Source organism: Ursus americanus, chromosome 18, assembly GCF_024610735.1.
Source record: "Ursus americanus isolate L20-20 chromosome 18, mUrsAme1.1.p, whole genome shotgun sequence".
In the NCBI taxonomy this organism is placed as follows: domain Eukaryota; kingdom Metazoa; phylum Chordata; class Mammalia; order Carnivora; family Ursidae; genus Ursus; species Ursus americanus.
Window position 1 is genome coordinate 36363168 of NC_142144.1, and position 19790 is coordinate 36382957.

A 19790-nucleotide genomic window follows, 5' to 3' on the forward strand; every position below is an offset into this window, starting at 1 on the left:
GCTGGTAATGCCAGGCAGGGCACCTACTCCGCAGAGGGGAAGTCTGGCCACGCGGGCGTGGATTCTGAGCCGGACAACACCTTGCGAGGGTGAAGGAAGGAGGTCCTGCCTCCTGACACAGAGTCCAGCCCTTGGTGGCAGGGCTCCGTTTGTGATAGGTTCGGGGAAAGTGCGGCGCTCAATAAGAGATAACCAGTGGCCGCTGCCGGGTAAAGGCGTGTGCTGGGCGGTATTCCTACGCGGAGCGAGGATAGTCGTCCTCACTTCCGGGTACTTGCGGATGGGCGGGCGGGGGTCCGAGGTCGGCCGCCAGAACGCACAGTCCTCTGACCCCAGGTCTTCCACCTCCAGCGGCCGTCTGACGACCGTTGGAAATGCGCGGGCGGCAGCAAAACAACCGCCGCGGACTCTCCACTTGCAGGCCCTAAACCCCACCCCTAAAGGCCCGGCAGCATCGCCGTGGCGACATGCTGCGAAGTGCGGCTGCGCAAGGGTGACGGAGCGCGGGCGAGGGGGAGGGGGTGTTTTGGTTCTAGCCGCTCGCCGTCCTTTCAGACTCGTTGGTCTCGTTCCTTCCTCCCCTGCCCCTGCCCCTTCCCTTTCCCTTTCCCGGCCCCAGTCCTCCCTCCCTCCTTTCCCTGTGCTTGTCTTCTCGGGTCCGGGCCATTTTCCGGGCCAGGCGCACAAAAGTGCGTGGCCCCGGGGCCCAGTTTATGACCCGCCGTCTTGCTAACCCTCGCTACCCCCGCCCCATGTGGCTGCGGGGCCGCTGCGGCGCTGCCCACTATGGCCCGGAAAGCAGTTAGCAGGAAGCGGAAAGCGCCCGCCTCGCCAGGAGCTGGGAGCGACGCTCAGTGCCCGCAGGTGAGGGTTGAGAGGCCTGGACCCTTATATCTCCGAGGCACCCAGAGGGGGATAGGTTCTAAGGTCAGGGAACCGGAACCGGAGACCGAGGTCTGTAGGCAGAGGTGGGGCAAGAGCGGAACCCCAGGCTTTTGGGACAGGGACGGGCCCTCAGGAGTTCATAGGAGATCAGAAAGGCCGGAGGAATGAGGAGCTAAAGGGAAACTTGGAAACGGGACATATTCCGCGGAAGCCCAGCAGCTGGTAATGGGGCTTGAGGGGAAACTAGAATCTTGGCTTTGGAGGAAGGAAAACCGACGAGGGGAATCAGAAAACCTCCCAGAAGATACTGGGAGGGAGAGTGAAGTCCCTCTTCCTGGGCCCCGGGAAGGGGAGATGATTGCGTCCTTTATATGGGAAGGAGTTTCCGTCTGGATACTTAAAGCCCTGAGGTGGGCTTTTTTGGCCCTTAGGACCCATATAAAAAACAGCAGTTCTCAGGTATCATCCCTATAACGCCCTTGTTGAACGCCTATTCGGACTCAGATTTCCCGTGCCTCCTACCCCGTTAGTGTGTGATTTTTCCAATTCTTTAACCGCCTGGAGTGTGGGCCTGGTGACAGGGGGTCGCCCTGATAGCGCATCCCTGGAAGTCCTGGAACCCCAGGCTGGCCCCAGCTGCTCTCTCCATGCTCCACGGGGAGTACAGACTGGAGAGGAAGAAGGGTCCTGGGTAGAGATGCAGCCCAGTTCGGCATGGTAATAATTTGGTCCCTCATTCCCTTCCCTATCAAGGATAACTTTAGGGGCTCTGAATCCTTCACCCCTAACAGGGCTAGTAAACCTTTTGACCTCTTTTCTGCTTCCTTTCCCTTGTCTTTCAGTCCTTGTTTCTTGTAGGTAAGTTTGACTATGAGCAGCATCTTCTCAGTGTTGGAAGAGTTAAACTGGACTTTCTATATTGAGATTCCTATTCTCTTGTACTTGTATTTCTGTTGTACGTAAATTGCAGGATGAGTTCTTGGTGATTTCTTTGATTTATTCTGAAGAAAGGTAGCCAAAGCCCTAATTTCTTTCTTTTTTTTTTTTTTTAAAGATTTTATTTATTTATTTGACAGAGATAGAGACAGCCAGCGAGAGAGGGAACACAAGCAGGGGGAGTGGGAGAGGGAGAAGCAGGCCCACAGCAGAGGAGCCTGACGTGGGGCTCGATCCCACAACGCCGGGATCACGCCCTGAGCCGAACCAAAGCCCTAATTTCTAATGTTGCTTTCCACAGTTTGGCTGGGATCACTCACTTCACAAAAGGAAAAGACTCCCCCCAGTGAAGAGATCCTTAGTGTACTACCTGAAGAATCGAGAAGTCAGGCTTCAGAATGAAACCAGCTATACTCGAGTGTTGCATGGCTATGCAGCACAGCAACTTCCCAGTCTCCTGAAGGAGAGAGAGTTTCACCTTGGGACCCTTAATAAAGTGTTTGCATCTCAGTGGCTGAATCATAGGCAAGTGGTGTGTGGCACAAAATGCAACACGGTAAGTGTCTGGGAGTTAAGTGAACCTTATCTTAGGGCCTGGATACATTTTGGCTGCACATGCTCTAGAACCTCTCACTGCTCATTTTCTCCATCAGTTTCTTTTGGGAGGAGATTGCCTCACTCTGCTTTCCATTCCCTCCCTATCTGTTGTTAACTTCTTCCTCTCTTTCTGTCCCTTTTCCCATTTCCTCCTTTTCCTGATAAATCTTCAGAGGACTGTTTCTTTAGGCCTCTGGCCATACAGCTGTTCCACTGCTTTTAGAACTTTTTGGCCTCACCTTTTTATGTTGCTTAAGTCAGAGACCTTAGAGGAAAGACTTAGGAAAGAATGATGCTCAGGGCATCAGTCAGGATACATAAAAGTGGAAACCTAGGTCTTATCTACTAAGCTAAGGGCATATATAAAAATATTTTAAGTAGCACTTGGAGCGTGCCTGGGTGGCGCAGTTGGTTAAGCGTCCGACTCTTGGTTTTGACTCAGGTCATGATCTCAGAATCATGAGATTGAGCCTGGTGTTGGCCTCAGCATGGAGTCTGCTTGAGATTTGTCTCTCTTTCCCTCGGCCCCTCCCACTTGCGTGTGCGTGCTAAGATAAATCTTAAAAAAAAAAAAGTATCACTTGGTTCAGGAGAGGAATAAAGCAAACCTTTTTTTTTTTTTTCCCGAACATTCTTTTTTAGGAAGTAGAATTTAAAGTAGAATTAAAGATTTCCTTTAAGAAAGGGCAAAGAATGTGTGCTTGGTGGTATATTTCAGGTTCTTTGCAAAGTAGCCTCCTGAAAAGGATTCAAAAGAGAGAAAAATTAAGTATTACATGAGGAGAGTGTTTTTACACAGAATGAATTAGAAAATAGCTATAAGTGGATGAAGGGAAAAATTTATCAGCTATATAATAAGCACAATTAAAGGCATAGATAAAATATGTCAATCCAGGATTGGATATTGCAGATATGATTGGAACGGAGGGACACAAATATGATGTCAGAGGAATAGCAAGAGGCAGGGCCTGCAGGTGGGAAACAATTCCAAATGAAGCATGAGAAGAGATAGGATAGAGCCCCAACTCCTCTTTCCATTTTTCAGCTCACCCTGGGTGAACAGACAATAGACATGTCGTGATGGTAAATTCACCTTAAACGGAAACACGTCTTGGATTAACTGAAAGAGGGAAGGTTGCTGTAGATCAAGAGTGTCATAAGTACTAGAAGTGTTTTTTTATAAAGGAGATAGGCAAAGATTTAAACATGAGTTTTAAGGAAATAATCATCGTGGTGGTTGGGGCCCAGCTGGCATTTCCTCTTCTGTTGAAGGTTGCTACTTGTCATACAGAAGCCTTTCGAAACTGAATAGTGGTGGCAAGCCTCAACAAAACTTCCTTTTCCTAGTCTCTCAGGCAACCACTCTGGTTTACGAGAACTGTCATTATTGTCATTTGGAGTAGAAGAAGAGTCTCCCATTTGGAGAAATTCATTCCACTCTCCATATATACCATTATAGTGTTTTGCCCGGCAAATGTTGTTGAATTATAAACTAAGTTAATGATAGTCTCCTTCTTCTTGACTTTATTGGCCCTATTTCAAAAGTTTGCATAATGTTAAGTAATAATTTAATGTACTCTTAATACCTACCTCTTTCTGTCATCCTGTTTCCTCATAACCTAACATGTTTACATAAGGGCCTGTTTTCTTTATAATTTGTTTTGTTATTTGTTTAGCTTCCAGAACCAAAGCAGGGAACCAGGAATGCTGCTCTTTGAACTTTGTGAGGTTTGACAAATGATTCCCTTATCTGCGCCTTTTTCCCCCATCTGTAACGTGGGAGTAGTAATATCCAGAGCTGAGAAGGTGGCTGTGCACTTCTCGGGAAATACTTGAAGTTAACAATATCTTCCTTATGCAAAAATAGTAGTGGTGATAATGAATGCAAAGCTTTTTCCAACGTTCTTTGCATTCCCTGGGACTTCCCTCAGTTTGAAAGAAAGGAAAATTAAACAATTAGAATTGTCTTTGGATAGTATGTGAAGATTTGGGGGGAAGAATGTCAGTAGTAATGAAGTGTCAGTAATAAATGAAGTTTCGATGTATTGAAATTTTGCTATCAATGAAGCAATTTTAATGTATTAAGTCGGAAAAGTATACCACAACCATTTATATCCTAAAATAGCCTGTTAATTAATGTACCTGCAGCTCAGAAGCTGTTTTTGTCTTGGATGCTATTGGTATTCATCAGCATTTAACTGAAGGTACACAAATGCTAAAAAAGCCAGGTTATGGGGCTCCTGGGTGGCTAAGTTGCGTGTCTTCCTTTGGCTCAGGTCATGATCTCTGGGCCCTGGGATCGAGGCCCCTGTTGGGCTCTCTGCTCAGCAGGGAGTTTGCTTCTCCCTCTCCCTCTCTGTGCTCTCTCTCTATAAATACAATCTTAAAAAAAAAAAAAAAAAAAGCCAGGTTATTTTCAAGTTAACTAGCTTGTGGCAATAGTATTGAAACCTCTGCTGAGGCATTAGATCATTCTTTTTGAAAAAAAAGGCAGCAGATATATTTTGTAAACCTTTCTGTAGCTTGATACCTGAGGTGAGAATTGCCCTCTGCTGTGGGCTAACACTTAAACTAGGAGCAGTCATTCAACCTTTGAATTTTCTGGGCCCAGTAAGCACAAGAAGGACTGTGAAAATGTCCAGCGTATGTTTTAATCATTAATAATGTTTGTATGGTTATATTTTACTAAATTAATAAAAGAAAAAGGGGTAATAGCCTTAATTGGAACATGGGCCTGGAAACCAGGATGGGTAGGTATATTTCCCTGTTCTAGGGTTACAAAGTCAGATTGTCTACAGAGCTGGACAGAAAAACTAAATAAGAGAAGCTTGCCAAGCACAAGACAGTAAGTTGTGGGGACTGCAAAGAGCCAGAGAAGGTATTCTTGGCTCCAGGCCGTTGTTGCCATGCAAGAATTTGAGCCTATTGAGCCTATTGTTAATTTTCCTTTCCTTTTCTTTCTTTCTTTTTCTTTCTTTCTTTCTTTCTTTCTTTCTTTCTTTCTTTCTTTCTTTCTTTCTCTTTTTTTTTTTTAAAGAGAAACTGGGAATCTGGATTTTTATGGGGGAAGTATCAACCACTTATGAAGATTATTTAGGATCTGGTGTGACAAGAGCTTTAGGTATCTGGAAGAGAATTGGGAGATTAACGTTGGAAAGGCTCTTTAGGATCAAATTATGGAAGCCATTGAGTGTCAAGCTAAGATTTTATTTGGTGGGGAATGGAGAGACAAGACCCAGGGATTTTAAGCAGGGAGTGACGCAGTTTTGGAGTAGTGCTTTAGGGAAAGCAGTTACAGGATGCTAGTGCTATAGTATAAATGAGGTAATAAGGGCCAAAAGCAAGATAGTGCAGGGAGAGAGAGGAGAAGACATAGAGAATATATTTTGAGAGAGGCGCCTGGCTGGCTCAGTTGGTGGAGCATGCGACTCTTGATCTCGAGGTTGTGAGTTTGAGCCCCATGTTGGGCATAGAGCCTACTTAAAAAAAAATTTTAATACATTTTAAGAGGTATACAATCTGTAGATGGTGATATGCTCAGATGTAATGCAGAGGATTAAGTTAAAATTGATACTGATGTCTTGAAAACCTGGGTAACCGGAAAGATGGCAAGAGGAAGGAGTATTGAACAGATTTGAAAAGAAAATGAGTTTAATTTTCTGCTTTCACTTAGTTGAAATTTAAGTGGGGGTAAAGATTGAAGTTAGTGGTTTGGGAATAGTCATCTATATATAAGGGATTATTGAAATTAGTGTACTACCATGGGGGAGAGGGTAAAGAAGACACTCTTAAGTTCCATAAACCTTCCCTAAAATTGCAAAAATTTCATTACATGAGTATTTTCTGGGCACAATGAGGGGGTTGTGGTATGGGGAGCAGTCCATAGTTCTCATTACATTTTCAAAGGGAGTACTGTGAGCCAAAAATGGGTAAGAACCATTGATATTGAAAGGGTACCTAAAGATAGAACCTTGGAGTAAGAACGTCAGAGAACTAGGAGGGGATATTTTGGGGCACCCGGCTGGCTCAGTCAGAAGAGCATGTGACTCTTGATCTCAGGGTCGTTAAGTTTAAGCCCCACATTGGGTGTAGAGATTACTTAAAATAAATATATATATATTTTAAGATTTTATTTATTTATTTGACAGAGATAGAGACAGCCAGCGAGAGAGGGAACACAAGCAGGGGGAGTGGGAGAGGAAGAAGCAGGCTCATAGTGGAGGAGCCTGACGTGGGGCTCGATCCCGTAACGCCGGGATCACGTCCTGAGCCGAAGGCAGACGCTTAACCGCTGTGCCACCCAGGCGCCCCAAAATAAATATAATTTTTAAAAAAGAGAAGGAAAGGGAATATTTTGAGAGGGGGCAATTTGAAGAGAAAGATGGTGATAGAGTGGTAATATATGTAGAGTATGAGGTATATAATTATAGATTCTTTTTTTTTTTTTTTTTTTTAAGATTTTATTTATTTATGTGACAGAGAGACAGCCAGCGAGAGAGGGAACACAGCAGGGGGAGTGGGAGAGGAAGAAGCAGGCTCATAGCGGAAGAGCCTGATGTGGGACTCGATCCCCGATCGCCAGGATCACGCCCTGAGCCGAAGGCAGACGCTTTAACGACTGCGCTACCCAGGCGCCCATAATTATAGATTCTTATTTCTCATTTACTAATGCCCTTCAGCCAAAGACTATCAAGAACTTAGTATAGTAGATACAACTGCTTATTGCAGCTCCAGAGAACCTACACCAAAGGGAACCATGGGACCTCCCAGTAAGAGGGTGTTAGAAAGAACTTAAAAGGGCGATTTGGGGGGAATGCTTAAAGAAATGGGATTTTCACAGGAAAATTTCCTGTTAAATTATTTTCACCAAGACACCAAAGCCTAGCTGAGAGTACTAGGTTAACTCCTAGATGTCAGGGCTGCTTTCTTTTTTCTCACCATTTCCCAGAGTGATGGGCAGGGGTATACTGCTGACTTCACAGATAGAGTTGGTGGATTATAATGAAGCAGAAAAGGGATGCCAGGCTGGCCCAGTTGGTAGAGCATATGAGTCTTGATATCAGGGTTGTAAGTTTGAGCCCCACATTGGGTATAGAGATTACTTAAAAATAAAGTTTAAAAAAAATGAAGCAGGGGCGCCTGGGTGGCACAGCGGTTGAAGCGTCTGCCTTCGGCTCAGGGCGTGATCCCAGCGTTATGGGATCGAGCCCCACATCAGGCTCCTCTGCTATGAGCCTGCTTCTTCCTCTCCCACTCCCCCTGCTTATGTTCCCTCTCTCGCTGGCTGTCTCTATCTCTGTCGAATAAATAAATGAAACCTTTAAAAAAAAATTTAAAAAAAAATTAAAAAAATGAAGCAGACAAAATGAGTTTGGGCTGCGATTTGCAGTCAGATGGGAGGAAGGAGAACTTTGAGGAGCCTGATATTGGGTGTGGGGAGAAATGGTAGACATCAGGGTTGAGGAAATAGCTGTAATGTTGTCCCTGAGTTTCCATATGAATGATAAAAGCAGAATATGAAATCCAGTCTGATACACGGGAAAACAAAATATGGTGAAGTGTGGGAGTTTTGCTCTGACCAGATCTTTAATTCATGCTTCTTCATTTTACTATTTTATTCCCCAAAGGGATTATACCCTTTTATTTTTATTTTTTTTTAAAGATTTTATTTATTTGAGAGAGAGAGCATGCACGCACAAGCAGGGAGAGCTGCAGGCAGAGGGAGAAGGAGAAGCCAACTCCCCGCGGAGCAGGGAGCCTGATGTGGGACTCAATCCCAGGACCCGGGGATCGTGATCTGAGCGGAAGGCAGACGCTTAACCGACTGAGCCACCCAGGTGCCCAAATTAGCCATTTTTCAAATGACCTGATTATTCTCTGCCTAGTAAGAAATGTGCAGATTTATCCCAGAATTAGTCTTATGTTATTTTCAGAATATTTGACTCTCTTACTTTATTTTTAAAAAAGATTTTGTTTATTTATTTGAGAGAAAGAATGAGCAGGAAGGAGGACAGAGGGAGAGAGAGAAGCAGACTCCGTGTTGAGCAGGGAGCCTGACGTGGGACTCAATTCTAGCACCCAGAGATCATGACCTGAGCTGAAGGCAGATGCTTAATGGACTGAGCCACCCAGGCACACCTCAGAATATTTGACTCTTGAAGAGGAAGATTTTAGATGTAGAAATGATAGAATTGCTATGTTGATTCTGAGCCCCATTTCTTATTAACGTTCTGCTTATAGACAAGCCCCAGGTACCTTCTCCTAAGCCTTTCTTCTCCCACCTTTAAAATAAATGGAGAGAGAGTAGTACCTGCCCAGCAGAGTCATAAACAGAATTAAATAAAACGTTGGTTAGCACAGTGTGTAAAAGTTGTATTTAGTTGGGGCGCCTGGGTGGCTCAGTCATTAAGTGTCTGCCTTCGGCTCAGGGCGTGATCCCAGAGTCCTGGGATCGAGCCCCATATCAGGCTCCTCCGCTGGGAGCCTGCTTCTTCCTCTCCCACTCCCCCTGCTTGTGTTCCCTCTCTCGCTGGCTGTCTCTCTCTCTGTGTCAAATAAATAAATAAATAAAATCTTAAAAAAAAAAAGTTGTATTTAGTAAATTGTTGATGTAATTAATCGTGGTGGTGATTTGATGATTCTAGATTTTAGGTGTATTTCTGGCCAGACTCAGGTATGCTTAAGGTAAATAGTGAACATTGCTGTATCCTATAAATGGCTTCTTTCTGTATGCCAGTCACATCCCAAGTAGCTTAAACACGTTTAAATAATTCATCTAGGGGCTTCTGGGGGCTCAGTCAGTTGTGTCTGCCTTTGGCTCAGGTCATGATCTTGGAGTTCTGGGATCGAGCCCCATGTCGGGCTCCCTGCTCAGCAGGGAGTCTGCTTCTCCCTTTCCCTCTGCCCTTCCATCCCCGCTCATCCACTCGCTCTCTCTCAAATAAAAAAAAATATATTTATCATATACTATTATTATATAATTATATAACAAAGTACAATTAAGAAATTATATTTCATTATAGAAAGAATACAGATAAAAGCAAAACATTTACTGTGTACAAATTATAATATCTAGTGATAAGGATGTAGTGGAACAGGTACATATATACATTGCCACTAAAACCCTTTATTGACAGTAATTTGGTATTATATTTCAAAAATCTGGTACATATTACTTGTTGAATGAAGAGCCTAAAAGTATTATACCCTTTGACCTAATATTTTCAGACTAGGGAATTTATCCAAAGGAAGAGAAATCTTTTTTTTTTTCTTCAAGATTTTATTTATTTATTCATGAGAGACAGAGAGAGAGAGGGAGGCAGAGGCAGAGGGAGAAGCAGGCTCCCACCGAACTCCATCCCAGGACTCTGGGATCATGACCTGAGCCGAAGGCAGACGCTTAATCAACTGAGCCACTCAGGCGCCCCAAGAGAAGTCTTTTTTAACAAGATAGTCATTGGAAGCTATTTTATCTAAACACTAACAAAAGGAGGGATGCCTGGGTGGCTCAGCATCTGCCTTCAGCTCAGGTCATGATCCTGGGGTCCTGGGATCAAACCCTGTATGGACTCCCTGCTCAGCGGGGAGTCTACTTCTCCCTCTTCCTCTCCTTCTGCCCCTCCCCCTGCTCCTGCCCACACACACTCTCTGAAATAAATAAATTGAATCTTAAACAAAAAATACTAATAAAAGGAGAATACTTGAGTATTTTATGGTAAATCATATCTGCATGATATTATGCAGAAATTAACATAATTATGAATACTAATCGCACACAAAGCTTTTTTTTTTTTAAGATTTCATTTTTTGGGGCACCTGGGTGACTCCCATAGTTAAACGGCAGCCTTCAGCTCAGGTCATGATCTCCTGGTCCCAGGATCCAGCCCTGTGTCCCTGTTGAGCAGAGAGTCTGCTTCTCCCTCTCCCTCTGCCCCTCCGCGTTCCCCTGGGCCCCCCCATGCTTTCTCAAATGAATAAATAAAATCTTTTTTAAAAAAATGAAAAATTATTGTATTTCTTTGAGAGAGCAAGCGAGAGAGCTTGGGGCTGGGGGCAGGCAGAGGGAGAAGGAGAGGCAGACTCCCCAGTGAGCAGGGAACCTGAGGTATGGCTTGATTCCAGAACCCTGGGATCATGACCTGGTCTGAAGGCAGCCACTTAACCAACTGAGCCACCAAGGAGGCCAAACACACAAAGTATTTGATAAGTGTAACAAGGCATAAAATTCTTTTTTTTTTTTTTTTAATTTATTTTAGTAATCTCTACACCCAGTATAGGGCTGGAACTCACAGCCTCGAGATCAAGAGTTGCACGCTCCTCTGACTGACCCAGTCAGGCACCCCAAGATACAAAATTCTATCTGTGCTTATTATAGCTACACACATTTATGCATGCATGTGGTTAAGGAGTAAACAGGAACTGGACAAATGAAAAAACAGATTTGAAAAGAGAGAGGGGGCACCTGGCTGTCTCAGTCGGTGGAGCGTGTGACACTTGATTCTCGGGATCATGAGTTAAAGACCCATATTGGGCATAGAGATAACTTAATAAAAATTTAAAAAAGGGACACCTGGGTGACTCAGTTGGCTGGGCGTCTGCCATTTCTTCAGGTCACGATCCCAGGGTCCTGGGACTGAGCCCCTCCTTGGGCTCCCTACTCAGCGGGGAGCCTGCTTCTCCCTCTGCCTGTGGCACTACTCCTGCTTGTGCTCGCTCGCTCTCTCTCTCACAAATAAATAAAATCTTTAAAAAATTTTTTGTTTAAAAGAGGATTCTGAGTGCTCTGTCTTGCTTTTTTTACTTCTATTGTTGATTAAATATTGTTAATAAACTTTTTTTTTAAGATTTTATTTTTATTTATTTATTTGAGACAGAGGAAGAGAGAACATGAGTGGAGTGAGGGGCAGAGGGGGAAGCAAACTCCCCACTGAGCAGTGAGTCGGACACGGAACTCCATCCCAGGACCCTGGGATCATGACCTGAGCCGAAGGCAGATGCTTAACCGACTGAGCCACCCACGCACCCCAAACTTGTTTTTTCTTTAAATGTTACTTCAGCTGAATGACTCTTGTTTTTTCTTGGCCTAAAACAGTGGCGGAAATGGCCTTGCTCAGTTACCATTCATTGCTTGTCTGCTGACAAAGATTTAACACAGTTATGTATTATATACCTCCTTTGGGGAGAGGGAATAAAATACACTGGTAGGATATATAACAAAAGGAGTTTCCTTTCTGAGTCACACAAGGAGTTTTTTGGAGCTCAAAATAACAGAGAGAGATCTTTCTTCTCAGTGGGCAAGTACACAACCATATTGTCCTTAAGTCTTTGTGCTATAATGCTCAGGAAATAAAAGTGAAAGAAAAAGGATTATATAGTATTATCATTGTTTTAATACTGTTATTATTGAAAGCTTATAATTTCTTAATATACCAGATAAGTAATTAATATGTGACTATAATCTCTGTTCTCCAGTAATTTGTGGCTTAGAGATAAGTAAGACTTGCTGCTAATTCTGAGTAGATGGCTTTATACCTAAAAATGCTGTAGGGGAAGAAAAAGCTGAGAATGTCTTGTATAGAAATTGTTTTCTTCTGAGTAATCTGTACATAAATATTCGCATCTTTGAGTGCTACAGAAATCAATTTCTGTCTTCCACAGAAAGAAGTGAGGACTTGTGTAAAATAAGACAGTAGGTCAGTTCTTTTATTTACCCTTCTATTTTTCTTTTTTTTTAATTTTTATTCATTTATTTTTTTTTTTTAAAGATTTTATTTATTCGTTAGAGCAAGCAAGCACACAAGCATGGGGAGTGAAAGGCAGAGGGAGAAGCAGGCTCCCTGCTAAGCAAGGAGCCCGATGTGGGACTCGATCCCAGGACCCTGGGATCATGACCTGAGCCAAAGGCAGACACTTAACCAATTGAGCCACCAGGCGCCCCTATTCATTTATTTTTTTAAGCTGGGCGTGGAGCCCATCACAGGACTTGAACTCAACCCTGAGATCAAGATCTGAGCTGAGATCGAGTCAGACACTCAACTGACTGAGCTACCCAGGGTCCCCGTGCCCTTCTATTTTTTCTGATTGGATGGTACCACTTGGAAGGAGGACACAGATTTTCTAATTATATGAAAGCAATACTCAGTTGGGTTCTGATTTTGTAGTTTTAAGAGGAGTTTTTTTAACCAAATGTTTGTCAAGGTACTTCAAGTAGGTAAACCTCTGTGGTATGCTGTCAGAGGCTCTTTACTTGTTGACTTTGGGGTGGGTACTAGGCAGAATCTTAGGTGTTGTGCTAAAAGTGACTTTGAGACTTATTTTTATGGGTTTTTTAAATTTATTTTTATTTTTTTTAGTAGGCTCTATGCCCAACATGGAGCTTGAACTCACAACTCCTAGATCAATAGTCGCATGCTCTACCAACTGAGTCAGCTAGGTGCCTCAGGACTTAATTTCATTTTTAACAGAGCCCTCCAGAATCAGGGATTAGAAATCAATTTATTGGGGGCATCTGGAGGCTCCGTCAGTAGAGCATGTAACTCTTGATCTCAGGGTTATGAGTTCAAACCCCATGTTGGTTGTGGAGATTATTTAAAAATAAAATCTTTTTTAAAAAGCTTATTCGGGGGCGCCTGGGTGGCGCAGTCTTTAGGCGTCTGCCTTCGGCTCAGGGCGTGATCCCGGCGTTCCGGAATTGACCCCACGTCAGGCTCCACCGCTGGGAGCCTGCTTCTTCCTCTCCCAATCCCCCTGCTTGTGTTCCCTCTCTCGCTGGCTATCTCTCTGTCAAATTAATAAATAAAACCTTTAAAAAATAAAATAAAAAGCTTATTCATTTAATACCATAGCATGAACAGCTTTCCAGGTTAATAAATACCTCTACTCCATTTTTTTTTCAAGTAAACTGTACCCCCAGCAAGGGGCTTAAACTCATGACCCCAAGATCAAGAGTCACATGTTTTAACTGAGCCACCCAGGCGCCCCATTCTTTTTTTTTTTTTCTTTTAAGCTTTTATTAACTAATCTCACCCAGTGTGGGGCTCAAACTTACTACCTGGAGATCAAGAATCACATGTTCTTCCACTGGAGGCAGCCAGGCACCCCTGAGCACCCCATTCTTAAAAGCTCTATAATAGTCTATTATGTGGTTATATTGTGGTGTTTCACTATTTAAAAATTTATTTTAGGTGCACTGTGTGACTTGGTTGGTTAGGCGTCCAACTCTTTTTTTTTTTTTTAAGATTTTGTTTATTGTCAGAGAGGGAGAGAGCATGCACAAGCAGGGGGAGGGGCAGGCAGAGGGAGAAGAAGGCTCGCAAGGAGCCCCATGCGGGACTCGATCCCAAGACCTTGGGAACATGACCTGAGCTGAAGGCAGCTGCTTAACCGACTGAGCCCCCTAGGCGTCCCAAGAGTCCAACTCTTTTTTTTTTTTTTTTAAAGATTTTTTTTATACATTTGACAGAGATAGAGATAGCCAGTGAGAGAGGGAACACAAGTAGGGGGAGTGGGAGAGGGAGAAGCAGGCTCCCAGTGGAGGAGCCCGACGCTGGGCCGATCCCAGGACTCCAGGACCACGCCCTGAGCTGAAGGCAGACACCCAACAACTGAGCCACCCAGGCACCCCTCAAGCGTCCAACTCTTGATTTAGGCTCAGGTCATGATCTCAGGGTTGTGAGATTGAGCCCTGTGTCAGGCTCTGCACTGGCATGGAAACTGCTTAAGATTCTGTCTCTCCCTCTTTCCTTTCCCTCTTCCTCTCTCTCTAAGTAAGTGAATAAAAAATAAATACTCTTTTTTTTTTTTTAAGATTTTATTTATTTATTTATTTATTTATTTATTTATTTATTTATTTGACACTGTGAGAGAGAGAGAGAAAGCGCGAACCAGGGGGCAGAGGGAGAGGGAGAAGCAGGCTCCCTGCTCAGCAGGGAGTCTGATGTGCGGCTTGATCCCAGGACCCTGGGATCATGACCTGAGCCAAAGGCAGATGCGTAACCAACGGAGCTACCCAGGTACCCCTTCATTTTATTTTTTTTTTAAACATTTTTTTAAAGGAATCTCTACACCCAGTGTGTCCACTGTGGGGCTCAAACTCAAAATCCCAAGATCAAGAGTCGCATGCTCCACCTGACTGAGCCAGCCTGGTGCCCCAAAATTAATGCACTCTAGTTAAAACTGTTCATCCATCATTATTTCCTTAGCTTAAGTTCCTAAAATTGAAAATTGTAGGGTTTACACTGTTTAATTTTTGATACATACTGTCTGACCATTTTCTATTGTTTTCTTCATCTTGACTTTCTTCTTTGCTCTTACCCATCTTCTAGGTTTGGGATAGGGAATGGATTCTTCTGCTTCAGTTTCAGTTGTCTTCCCTTTACCCAACTTTCAGGAGACTTAGGCTGTCCACTTGCCTTTTCCTGTCGGGCTTAGAATAATTTATCTGTTTTTTTTTTTTTTTAGTAAGTGCTTATTGTTATTTTTCTTTTCAAATATTTTATTTATTCATTTGAGAGAGACAGAGCATGAGCAGTGGGGAGAGGCAGAGGAAGAAGCAGATTCCCCCTGAGCCAGGAGCCCCACATGGAGCTCACCATGGGGCTTGACATGGGGCTCGATCCCAGGACTGGGAGATCAGGACCAAAGGCAGAAGCTTAACCATCTGAGCCACCCAGATGCCCCAGTATAATTTACCTTGTTGTCTGTGTGACCTATGTGGATTTACTTTCTTCATTAGGCTGGAGCTAAAACACTTTGGAATTTAAGTAACTTTGTGAGCCCCTCCATTTTATTAAGCTACCTTGATCTTTCTATGTGTACACATTTTGCGTGTACCCTACATACACTATACATACATTCAGAGATGTACTCTAGTCTTATAAGCTTCCTGATTGTAAGGACTTTGCTTTATTTTTTTCCCATCTATTCTAGAATGTAGGCTGCAGGGAGCCATTAAGACTCAAACTTACCTTGCCATGCTGCTAGTTCCTGGCAGGGATCCCAGTAGGTTAATGTAGAACAGCCCCATTCTGGGATTTGTTACAGAAGCTGCATGAAGCCTTGGTCCCTTGTCAGAGAGCTTGGGGAGATATTCTGTGGCAGCTCATTCACATCCCTTTCCCTTCCTTTGAAAAAGCAAAAAGGTTCTGTCCTACACATGGTGCTTTGTCATTCCTCTGCAAGAGTGAGGTTGGGGTAAACTCCTGGTGTCTTGGGCCCTCTGGAGACCCAAATGTTGCCAGCTTTTTCATTTTCCTTGTGTCAAATGTTTTTCATCAAGAGTAGATGAAACTACACCATACAAAACTGAACAAACATTGGAATAATGTATTACTATTAACTGTTACTTGTTCAGCACCAATTCTGTGCTGAGCCCTGTGCTAGATGCTTTATGTTTTATTAGATCTCTTAGCGACCCTAGAGGCAGATATTATTCTAGTTTTATAGATAAGAAACAGGATTCAAAAAGGTTAACTGACTTGCCTAAGATCGCACAGCTAATAGATAACAAATGTGAAATTCAAATCTAGATTTCTCCCAGTCCTAAAACTGGAGAGGTTGAACTCAACACTTTCTTGGACATGAATAGATGAAACCTTATCTTCACATCTTTTCTGGATGGCAGAAATGGAGCCCTGTTTTAAGACAGGAATGGCCAAAAAAAAAAAAAAAAAAAGGCAAAGGAATGGCCTAACACAGTGGACTAAAATAAGCTTTAGCCAACCCTCAGATTTCATAGGAGAAACTTGGATCTTTCCAGATTGCCGGTCGGTTTACTCTTGTATCTTATCAGATTCATTCATTCCTCTTAGTATACAGAGCAGATTCTCTCTACATCAGTGTTTCTCAAGCTTCAGTGTACCTGGAGATCTCGGGAAACTCCAGATTCTGATTTAATAGGTCTAGGGCGGGGCCTGAAATTCTTGGGTTCTAACAAGTTTCTCAGTGCTCTTTTGAATAGCAAGGGTTTAGTGATTGTTAAACCTGGGCAGTCATCCGACTTAACTGGCCTGGAGATCTTGGGAAAAAGGTCAGTTTTACAGGCCCCAAAGTCAGAAATTTCTAATTGGAGGAGTTTTAGGGTAGGGCCTGGGAATTGTTTTTGTTTTATAGTTTTTCTAAGAAAGAAAATTCCCCCAAGTTATTGTGATAATCAGTTTGGGAATCATTAGTCTAGAAAGTAACATGTTATAGATGCATTGTCCCACAAAACCACCAAGGTGTAAGTGGGCAGTTAATTTTGCTTCATTAAACATTTGAGTGGCTGTGTTGTATAGAGATTATTTGCTCTAAAAGAGTAAGAAACCCACTCATGTTTATTGGAAGGGATAGTTTGCTAACTCCAAGAGCAGGAAGTATCTCTGGATCTCAGAATGAAACAGAACTAGGTCTTAGAAAACCATTAGAAGCTAAGGATGCTCATGCTGTCTCTATTCTGTTTCCTTCTCTCTGGAGACTGGCTTTGGTAGAAATTAGCCGTCCATCCAGTTTGGTCTAGTACCACCAAGCCAGTTTCACATTCCTAAGAGAATTTGATCAGTCCAGTATAGACTCTGGACTGGTTCTCCCTGAGCCAGGAGGCCATCTCTGGATAGTTCTCTTATCTGGAGACCAGGGCTTACATCAAACACACCTAGATGTGGGGTTCCCCCTAACATTATTGGGCAGGCTCCCTGAAAGGTGTCTTCTACATGCACTTACTATGTAGCCTTGCATTGTTGAGGCAGAATTATAGAGCCAAATAAGATAAATCCCCTGCTCTTTGAATTTTAGCTTATTGGGGGAGAGAGACAAAGATTTTAAAGCGGTGATACAGTCTAAATGTTGTGGGTAGAGAGCTGACTGGGAAACCTATAAGAGAGAAACTTAGCCAGCCTGGATATTTAGGGAATATTCAGAGAGGACGTGTCTGAACTGAATCATGAAAAATAAGTACATGCTGGCCAGGTATAGAAAAGAGGGAGAAAGCATTGCTGGCATTGTGAATAGCATGAGCATGAAACAAAATAATTATATTCCATTAAAGATTTTTGTGTGAATAATAGTTAATAAGCTGATATTTCTAGATCATAGGTCCGTGGCAGGATGTAAAGATAGAGAGGTTGAGCCACGTTGAGGAATCTTGATGCCAAAACTCTAGGGAGTTTAGATTTAGGTTAAGAGGAACCAATGGATTTTTTTTTTTTTAAGATTTTATTTATGGGGTGCCTGGATGCCTCATTCGGTTAGGCATCTGACTCTTGGTTTCAGCTCAAGTGGTGATTTCCTGGGAGCCCCATCCACGGCGGGCTCCTCACTCCGTGGGGGGTCTGCTTGAAAGATTCTCTCCTTCTGCCCTTCCCCCTGCTCGTTCTCTCTCTCTCTTTCTCAAATTAAAAAAAAGATTTATTTTAGAGAGGGAATGTGCAGGCGAGGTTGTGAGGGTGGGGGCGGGGGACAGAGGGCATGGGAGAGAGAGAATCCCCAGGCAGACTCTCCATTGAGCCCAGAGCCTGATGCAGAGCCCAATCCTGTGACCCAGAGACCATGACCTGAGCAGAAATCAAGAGCCAGCTGCTCAACCAACTGAGCCACCCATGTGCCCCTATGGATTTTCTTTTCTTTTCTTTTTTTTTTTTAAGTATTTTTATTTATTTATTTATTTTTGCCAGAGAGAGTATGCAAGAGCATGCACGAGCTGGGTGGGGGGTGGTGCAGAGAGAGAAGCAGGCTCCCCACTGAGCTAGGAGCCTGACATGGGACTCGATCCCGGGACCCTGGGATCATGACCTGAGCCAAAGGCAGACGCTTAACCGACTAAGCCGCCCAGGTGTCCCACCTACGGATATTTGACATTGGGAAGATTGCCATTTTTATGAAGATGACTGATAGAATATAGAGAATAGTTTTGATGGTGCTCTTGCCTGAAGGTGCAGAGACCAGTTGCAATTGTCCAGAGAGGTGATGAGAAAGAGGATGAGAGGAAGGAGCCATCTGAAAGAATAGTTTCTCCTTTCATAGATCCTTCCTGTGCAAGCAGTAGGTTACTTTATACAAAGATCCGACATGATTTGGCTCCATCACAAGAATTGCTGAGAGGATTTTAAGCTAACTTCCTAGGCTAAGGTATATGAGGGTACAGATTATTTCTCTCTTGTTCATAGTCACATTGCTAGCACCTGGAACAGTACTTGGTATTTTAGTTGGTGCTGAATGAATGAGAGAGTGAATCATTTAATCCCATAAAGAGTTTAATTAAACACTCTAGGAGTGTTCTTTCTCTGAGACTGATCTTTCCCATAAAATGTTTTTCTGAGTTAAATCTTGCAGAGTGGAAAGGGGTTAAGTTGGAAAAGGGGTGGAGAAGAGCATTTCAGGCAGAAGCAGCATCATGAACAAGGCATGGAGGCATAGCAGAGAATGGCATGTGTGCTACAGATAACTCTTACCTTGTCAAATGTCTCCAGTCATTCCAGCAAACCTAATGTTTATAGTACATTTAATAGTAGTTGTGATGGGCTCTGGGAATTGTTTTGTTTCTGTGCATGGGTAAATGAGAATTAGATATATAAAATATGTCCAAACTGGCAGAAAAGCTTTAATTGGGTTCTTTAGGTCCATAGTCTAATGCATTTCGTCTTTGAAGCTGTCTTTGAATCCCAGGCAGAATTTACTACTTGCTAATCTGTTCATGTAACGTATTATGCCTATCGCGGTTGTATTTTCTTATTTTCATATTTCATTTGACTAATAGCCCTGACTATGCCTTTAACAATTCCCAGGCTCTAACATGTAGTAGACATTAATTTAAGTTTCATGGTTAATTGAGTGAATCGGTGTTTCTACCCAGGGTTAGCCACATGAAAGAGAAACTGTCAGCTTCTGTGTCCCTTTTCTTGTAGCTGTTTGTAGTGGACGTGCAGACAAGCCAGATCACCAAGATTCCCATTCTGAAGGACCGGGAGCCTGGAGGTGTGACCCAGCAGGGTTGTGGCATCCATGCCATCGAGCTGAATCCCTCCAGAACTCTGTTAGCCACTGGAGGAGACAACCCCAACAGTCTTGCCATCTACCGGCTACCTACACTAGATCCTGTGTGTGTGGGTGATGTAAGTTTCCCCAGTAACTGTAGTTAGAGGTAGCTTTGTTTTTAAGCAGAGTCTGATAGGTAACATGGACCCCCCTCCCACATGCCCCCTGGGAAAGAATAGTTTCCTCTAGATTTCTGCTGACTACAGGGCATGGGGGTGAGATGTGAGGGTAGAAATATCAGAATGGGGACTGACCTTCCTATAGGGAGGTATATTGACAGAGAGCATGTGTTTGATAAAGGGGTGAGCAGCATACTTCAGGGGCCAGCATCAGTGGGTTGGTGTTTGAATCCAGTGTCCATACAA

General features: G+C 43.4%; 1 protein-coding gene across 2 annotated transcripts in view; it reads left to right on the forward strand.

Moving 5' to 3' along the window:
- The first annotated feature begins 277 nt into the window (after positions 1 to 277).
- DCAF12 (DDB1 and CUL4 associated factor 12) overlaps positions 278 to 19790 on the forward strand; it is a 32857-nt gene continuing 13344 nt past the window's right edge. The window contains exons 1-3 of one of the 2 annotated variants that reach the window (XM_045780378.2): positions 280 to 864; positions 2123 to 2377; positions 19296 to 19502. In XM_045780378.2, coding sequence (XP_045636334.1) covers positions 787 to 864; positions 2123 to 2377; positions 19296 to 19502 — 540 coding nt within the window. In that variant the 5' untranslated portion in view covers positions 280 to 786. Of the gene's footprint in view, positions 865 to 2122; positions 2378 to 19295; positions 19503 to 19790 lie in introns of both variants that reach the window. The other variant, XM_045780379.2, reaches the window with a different exon arrangement.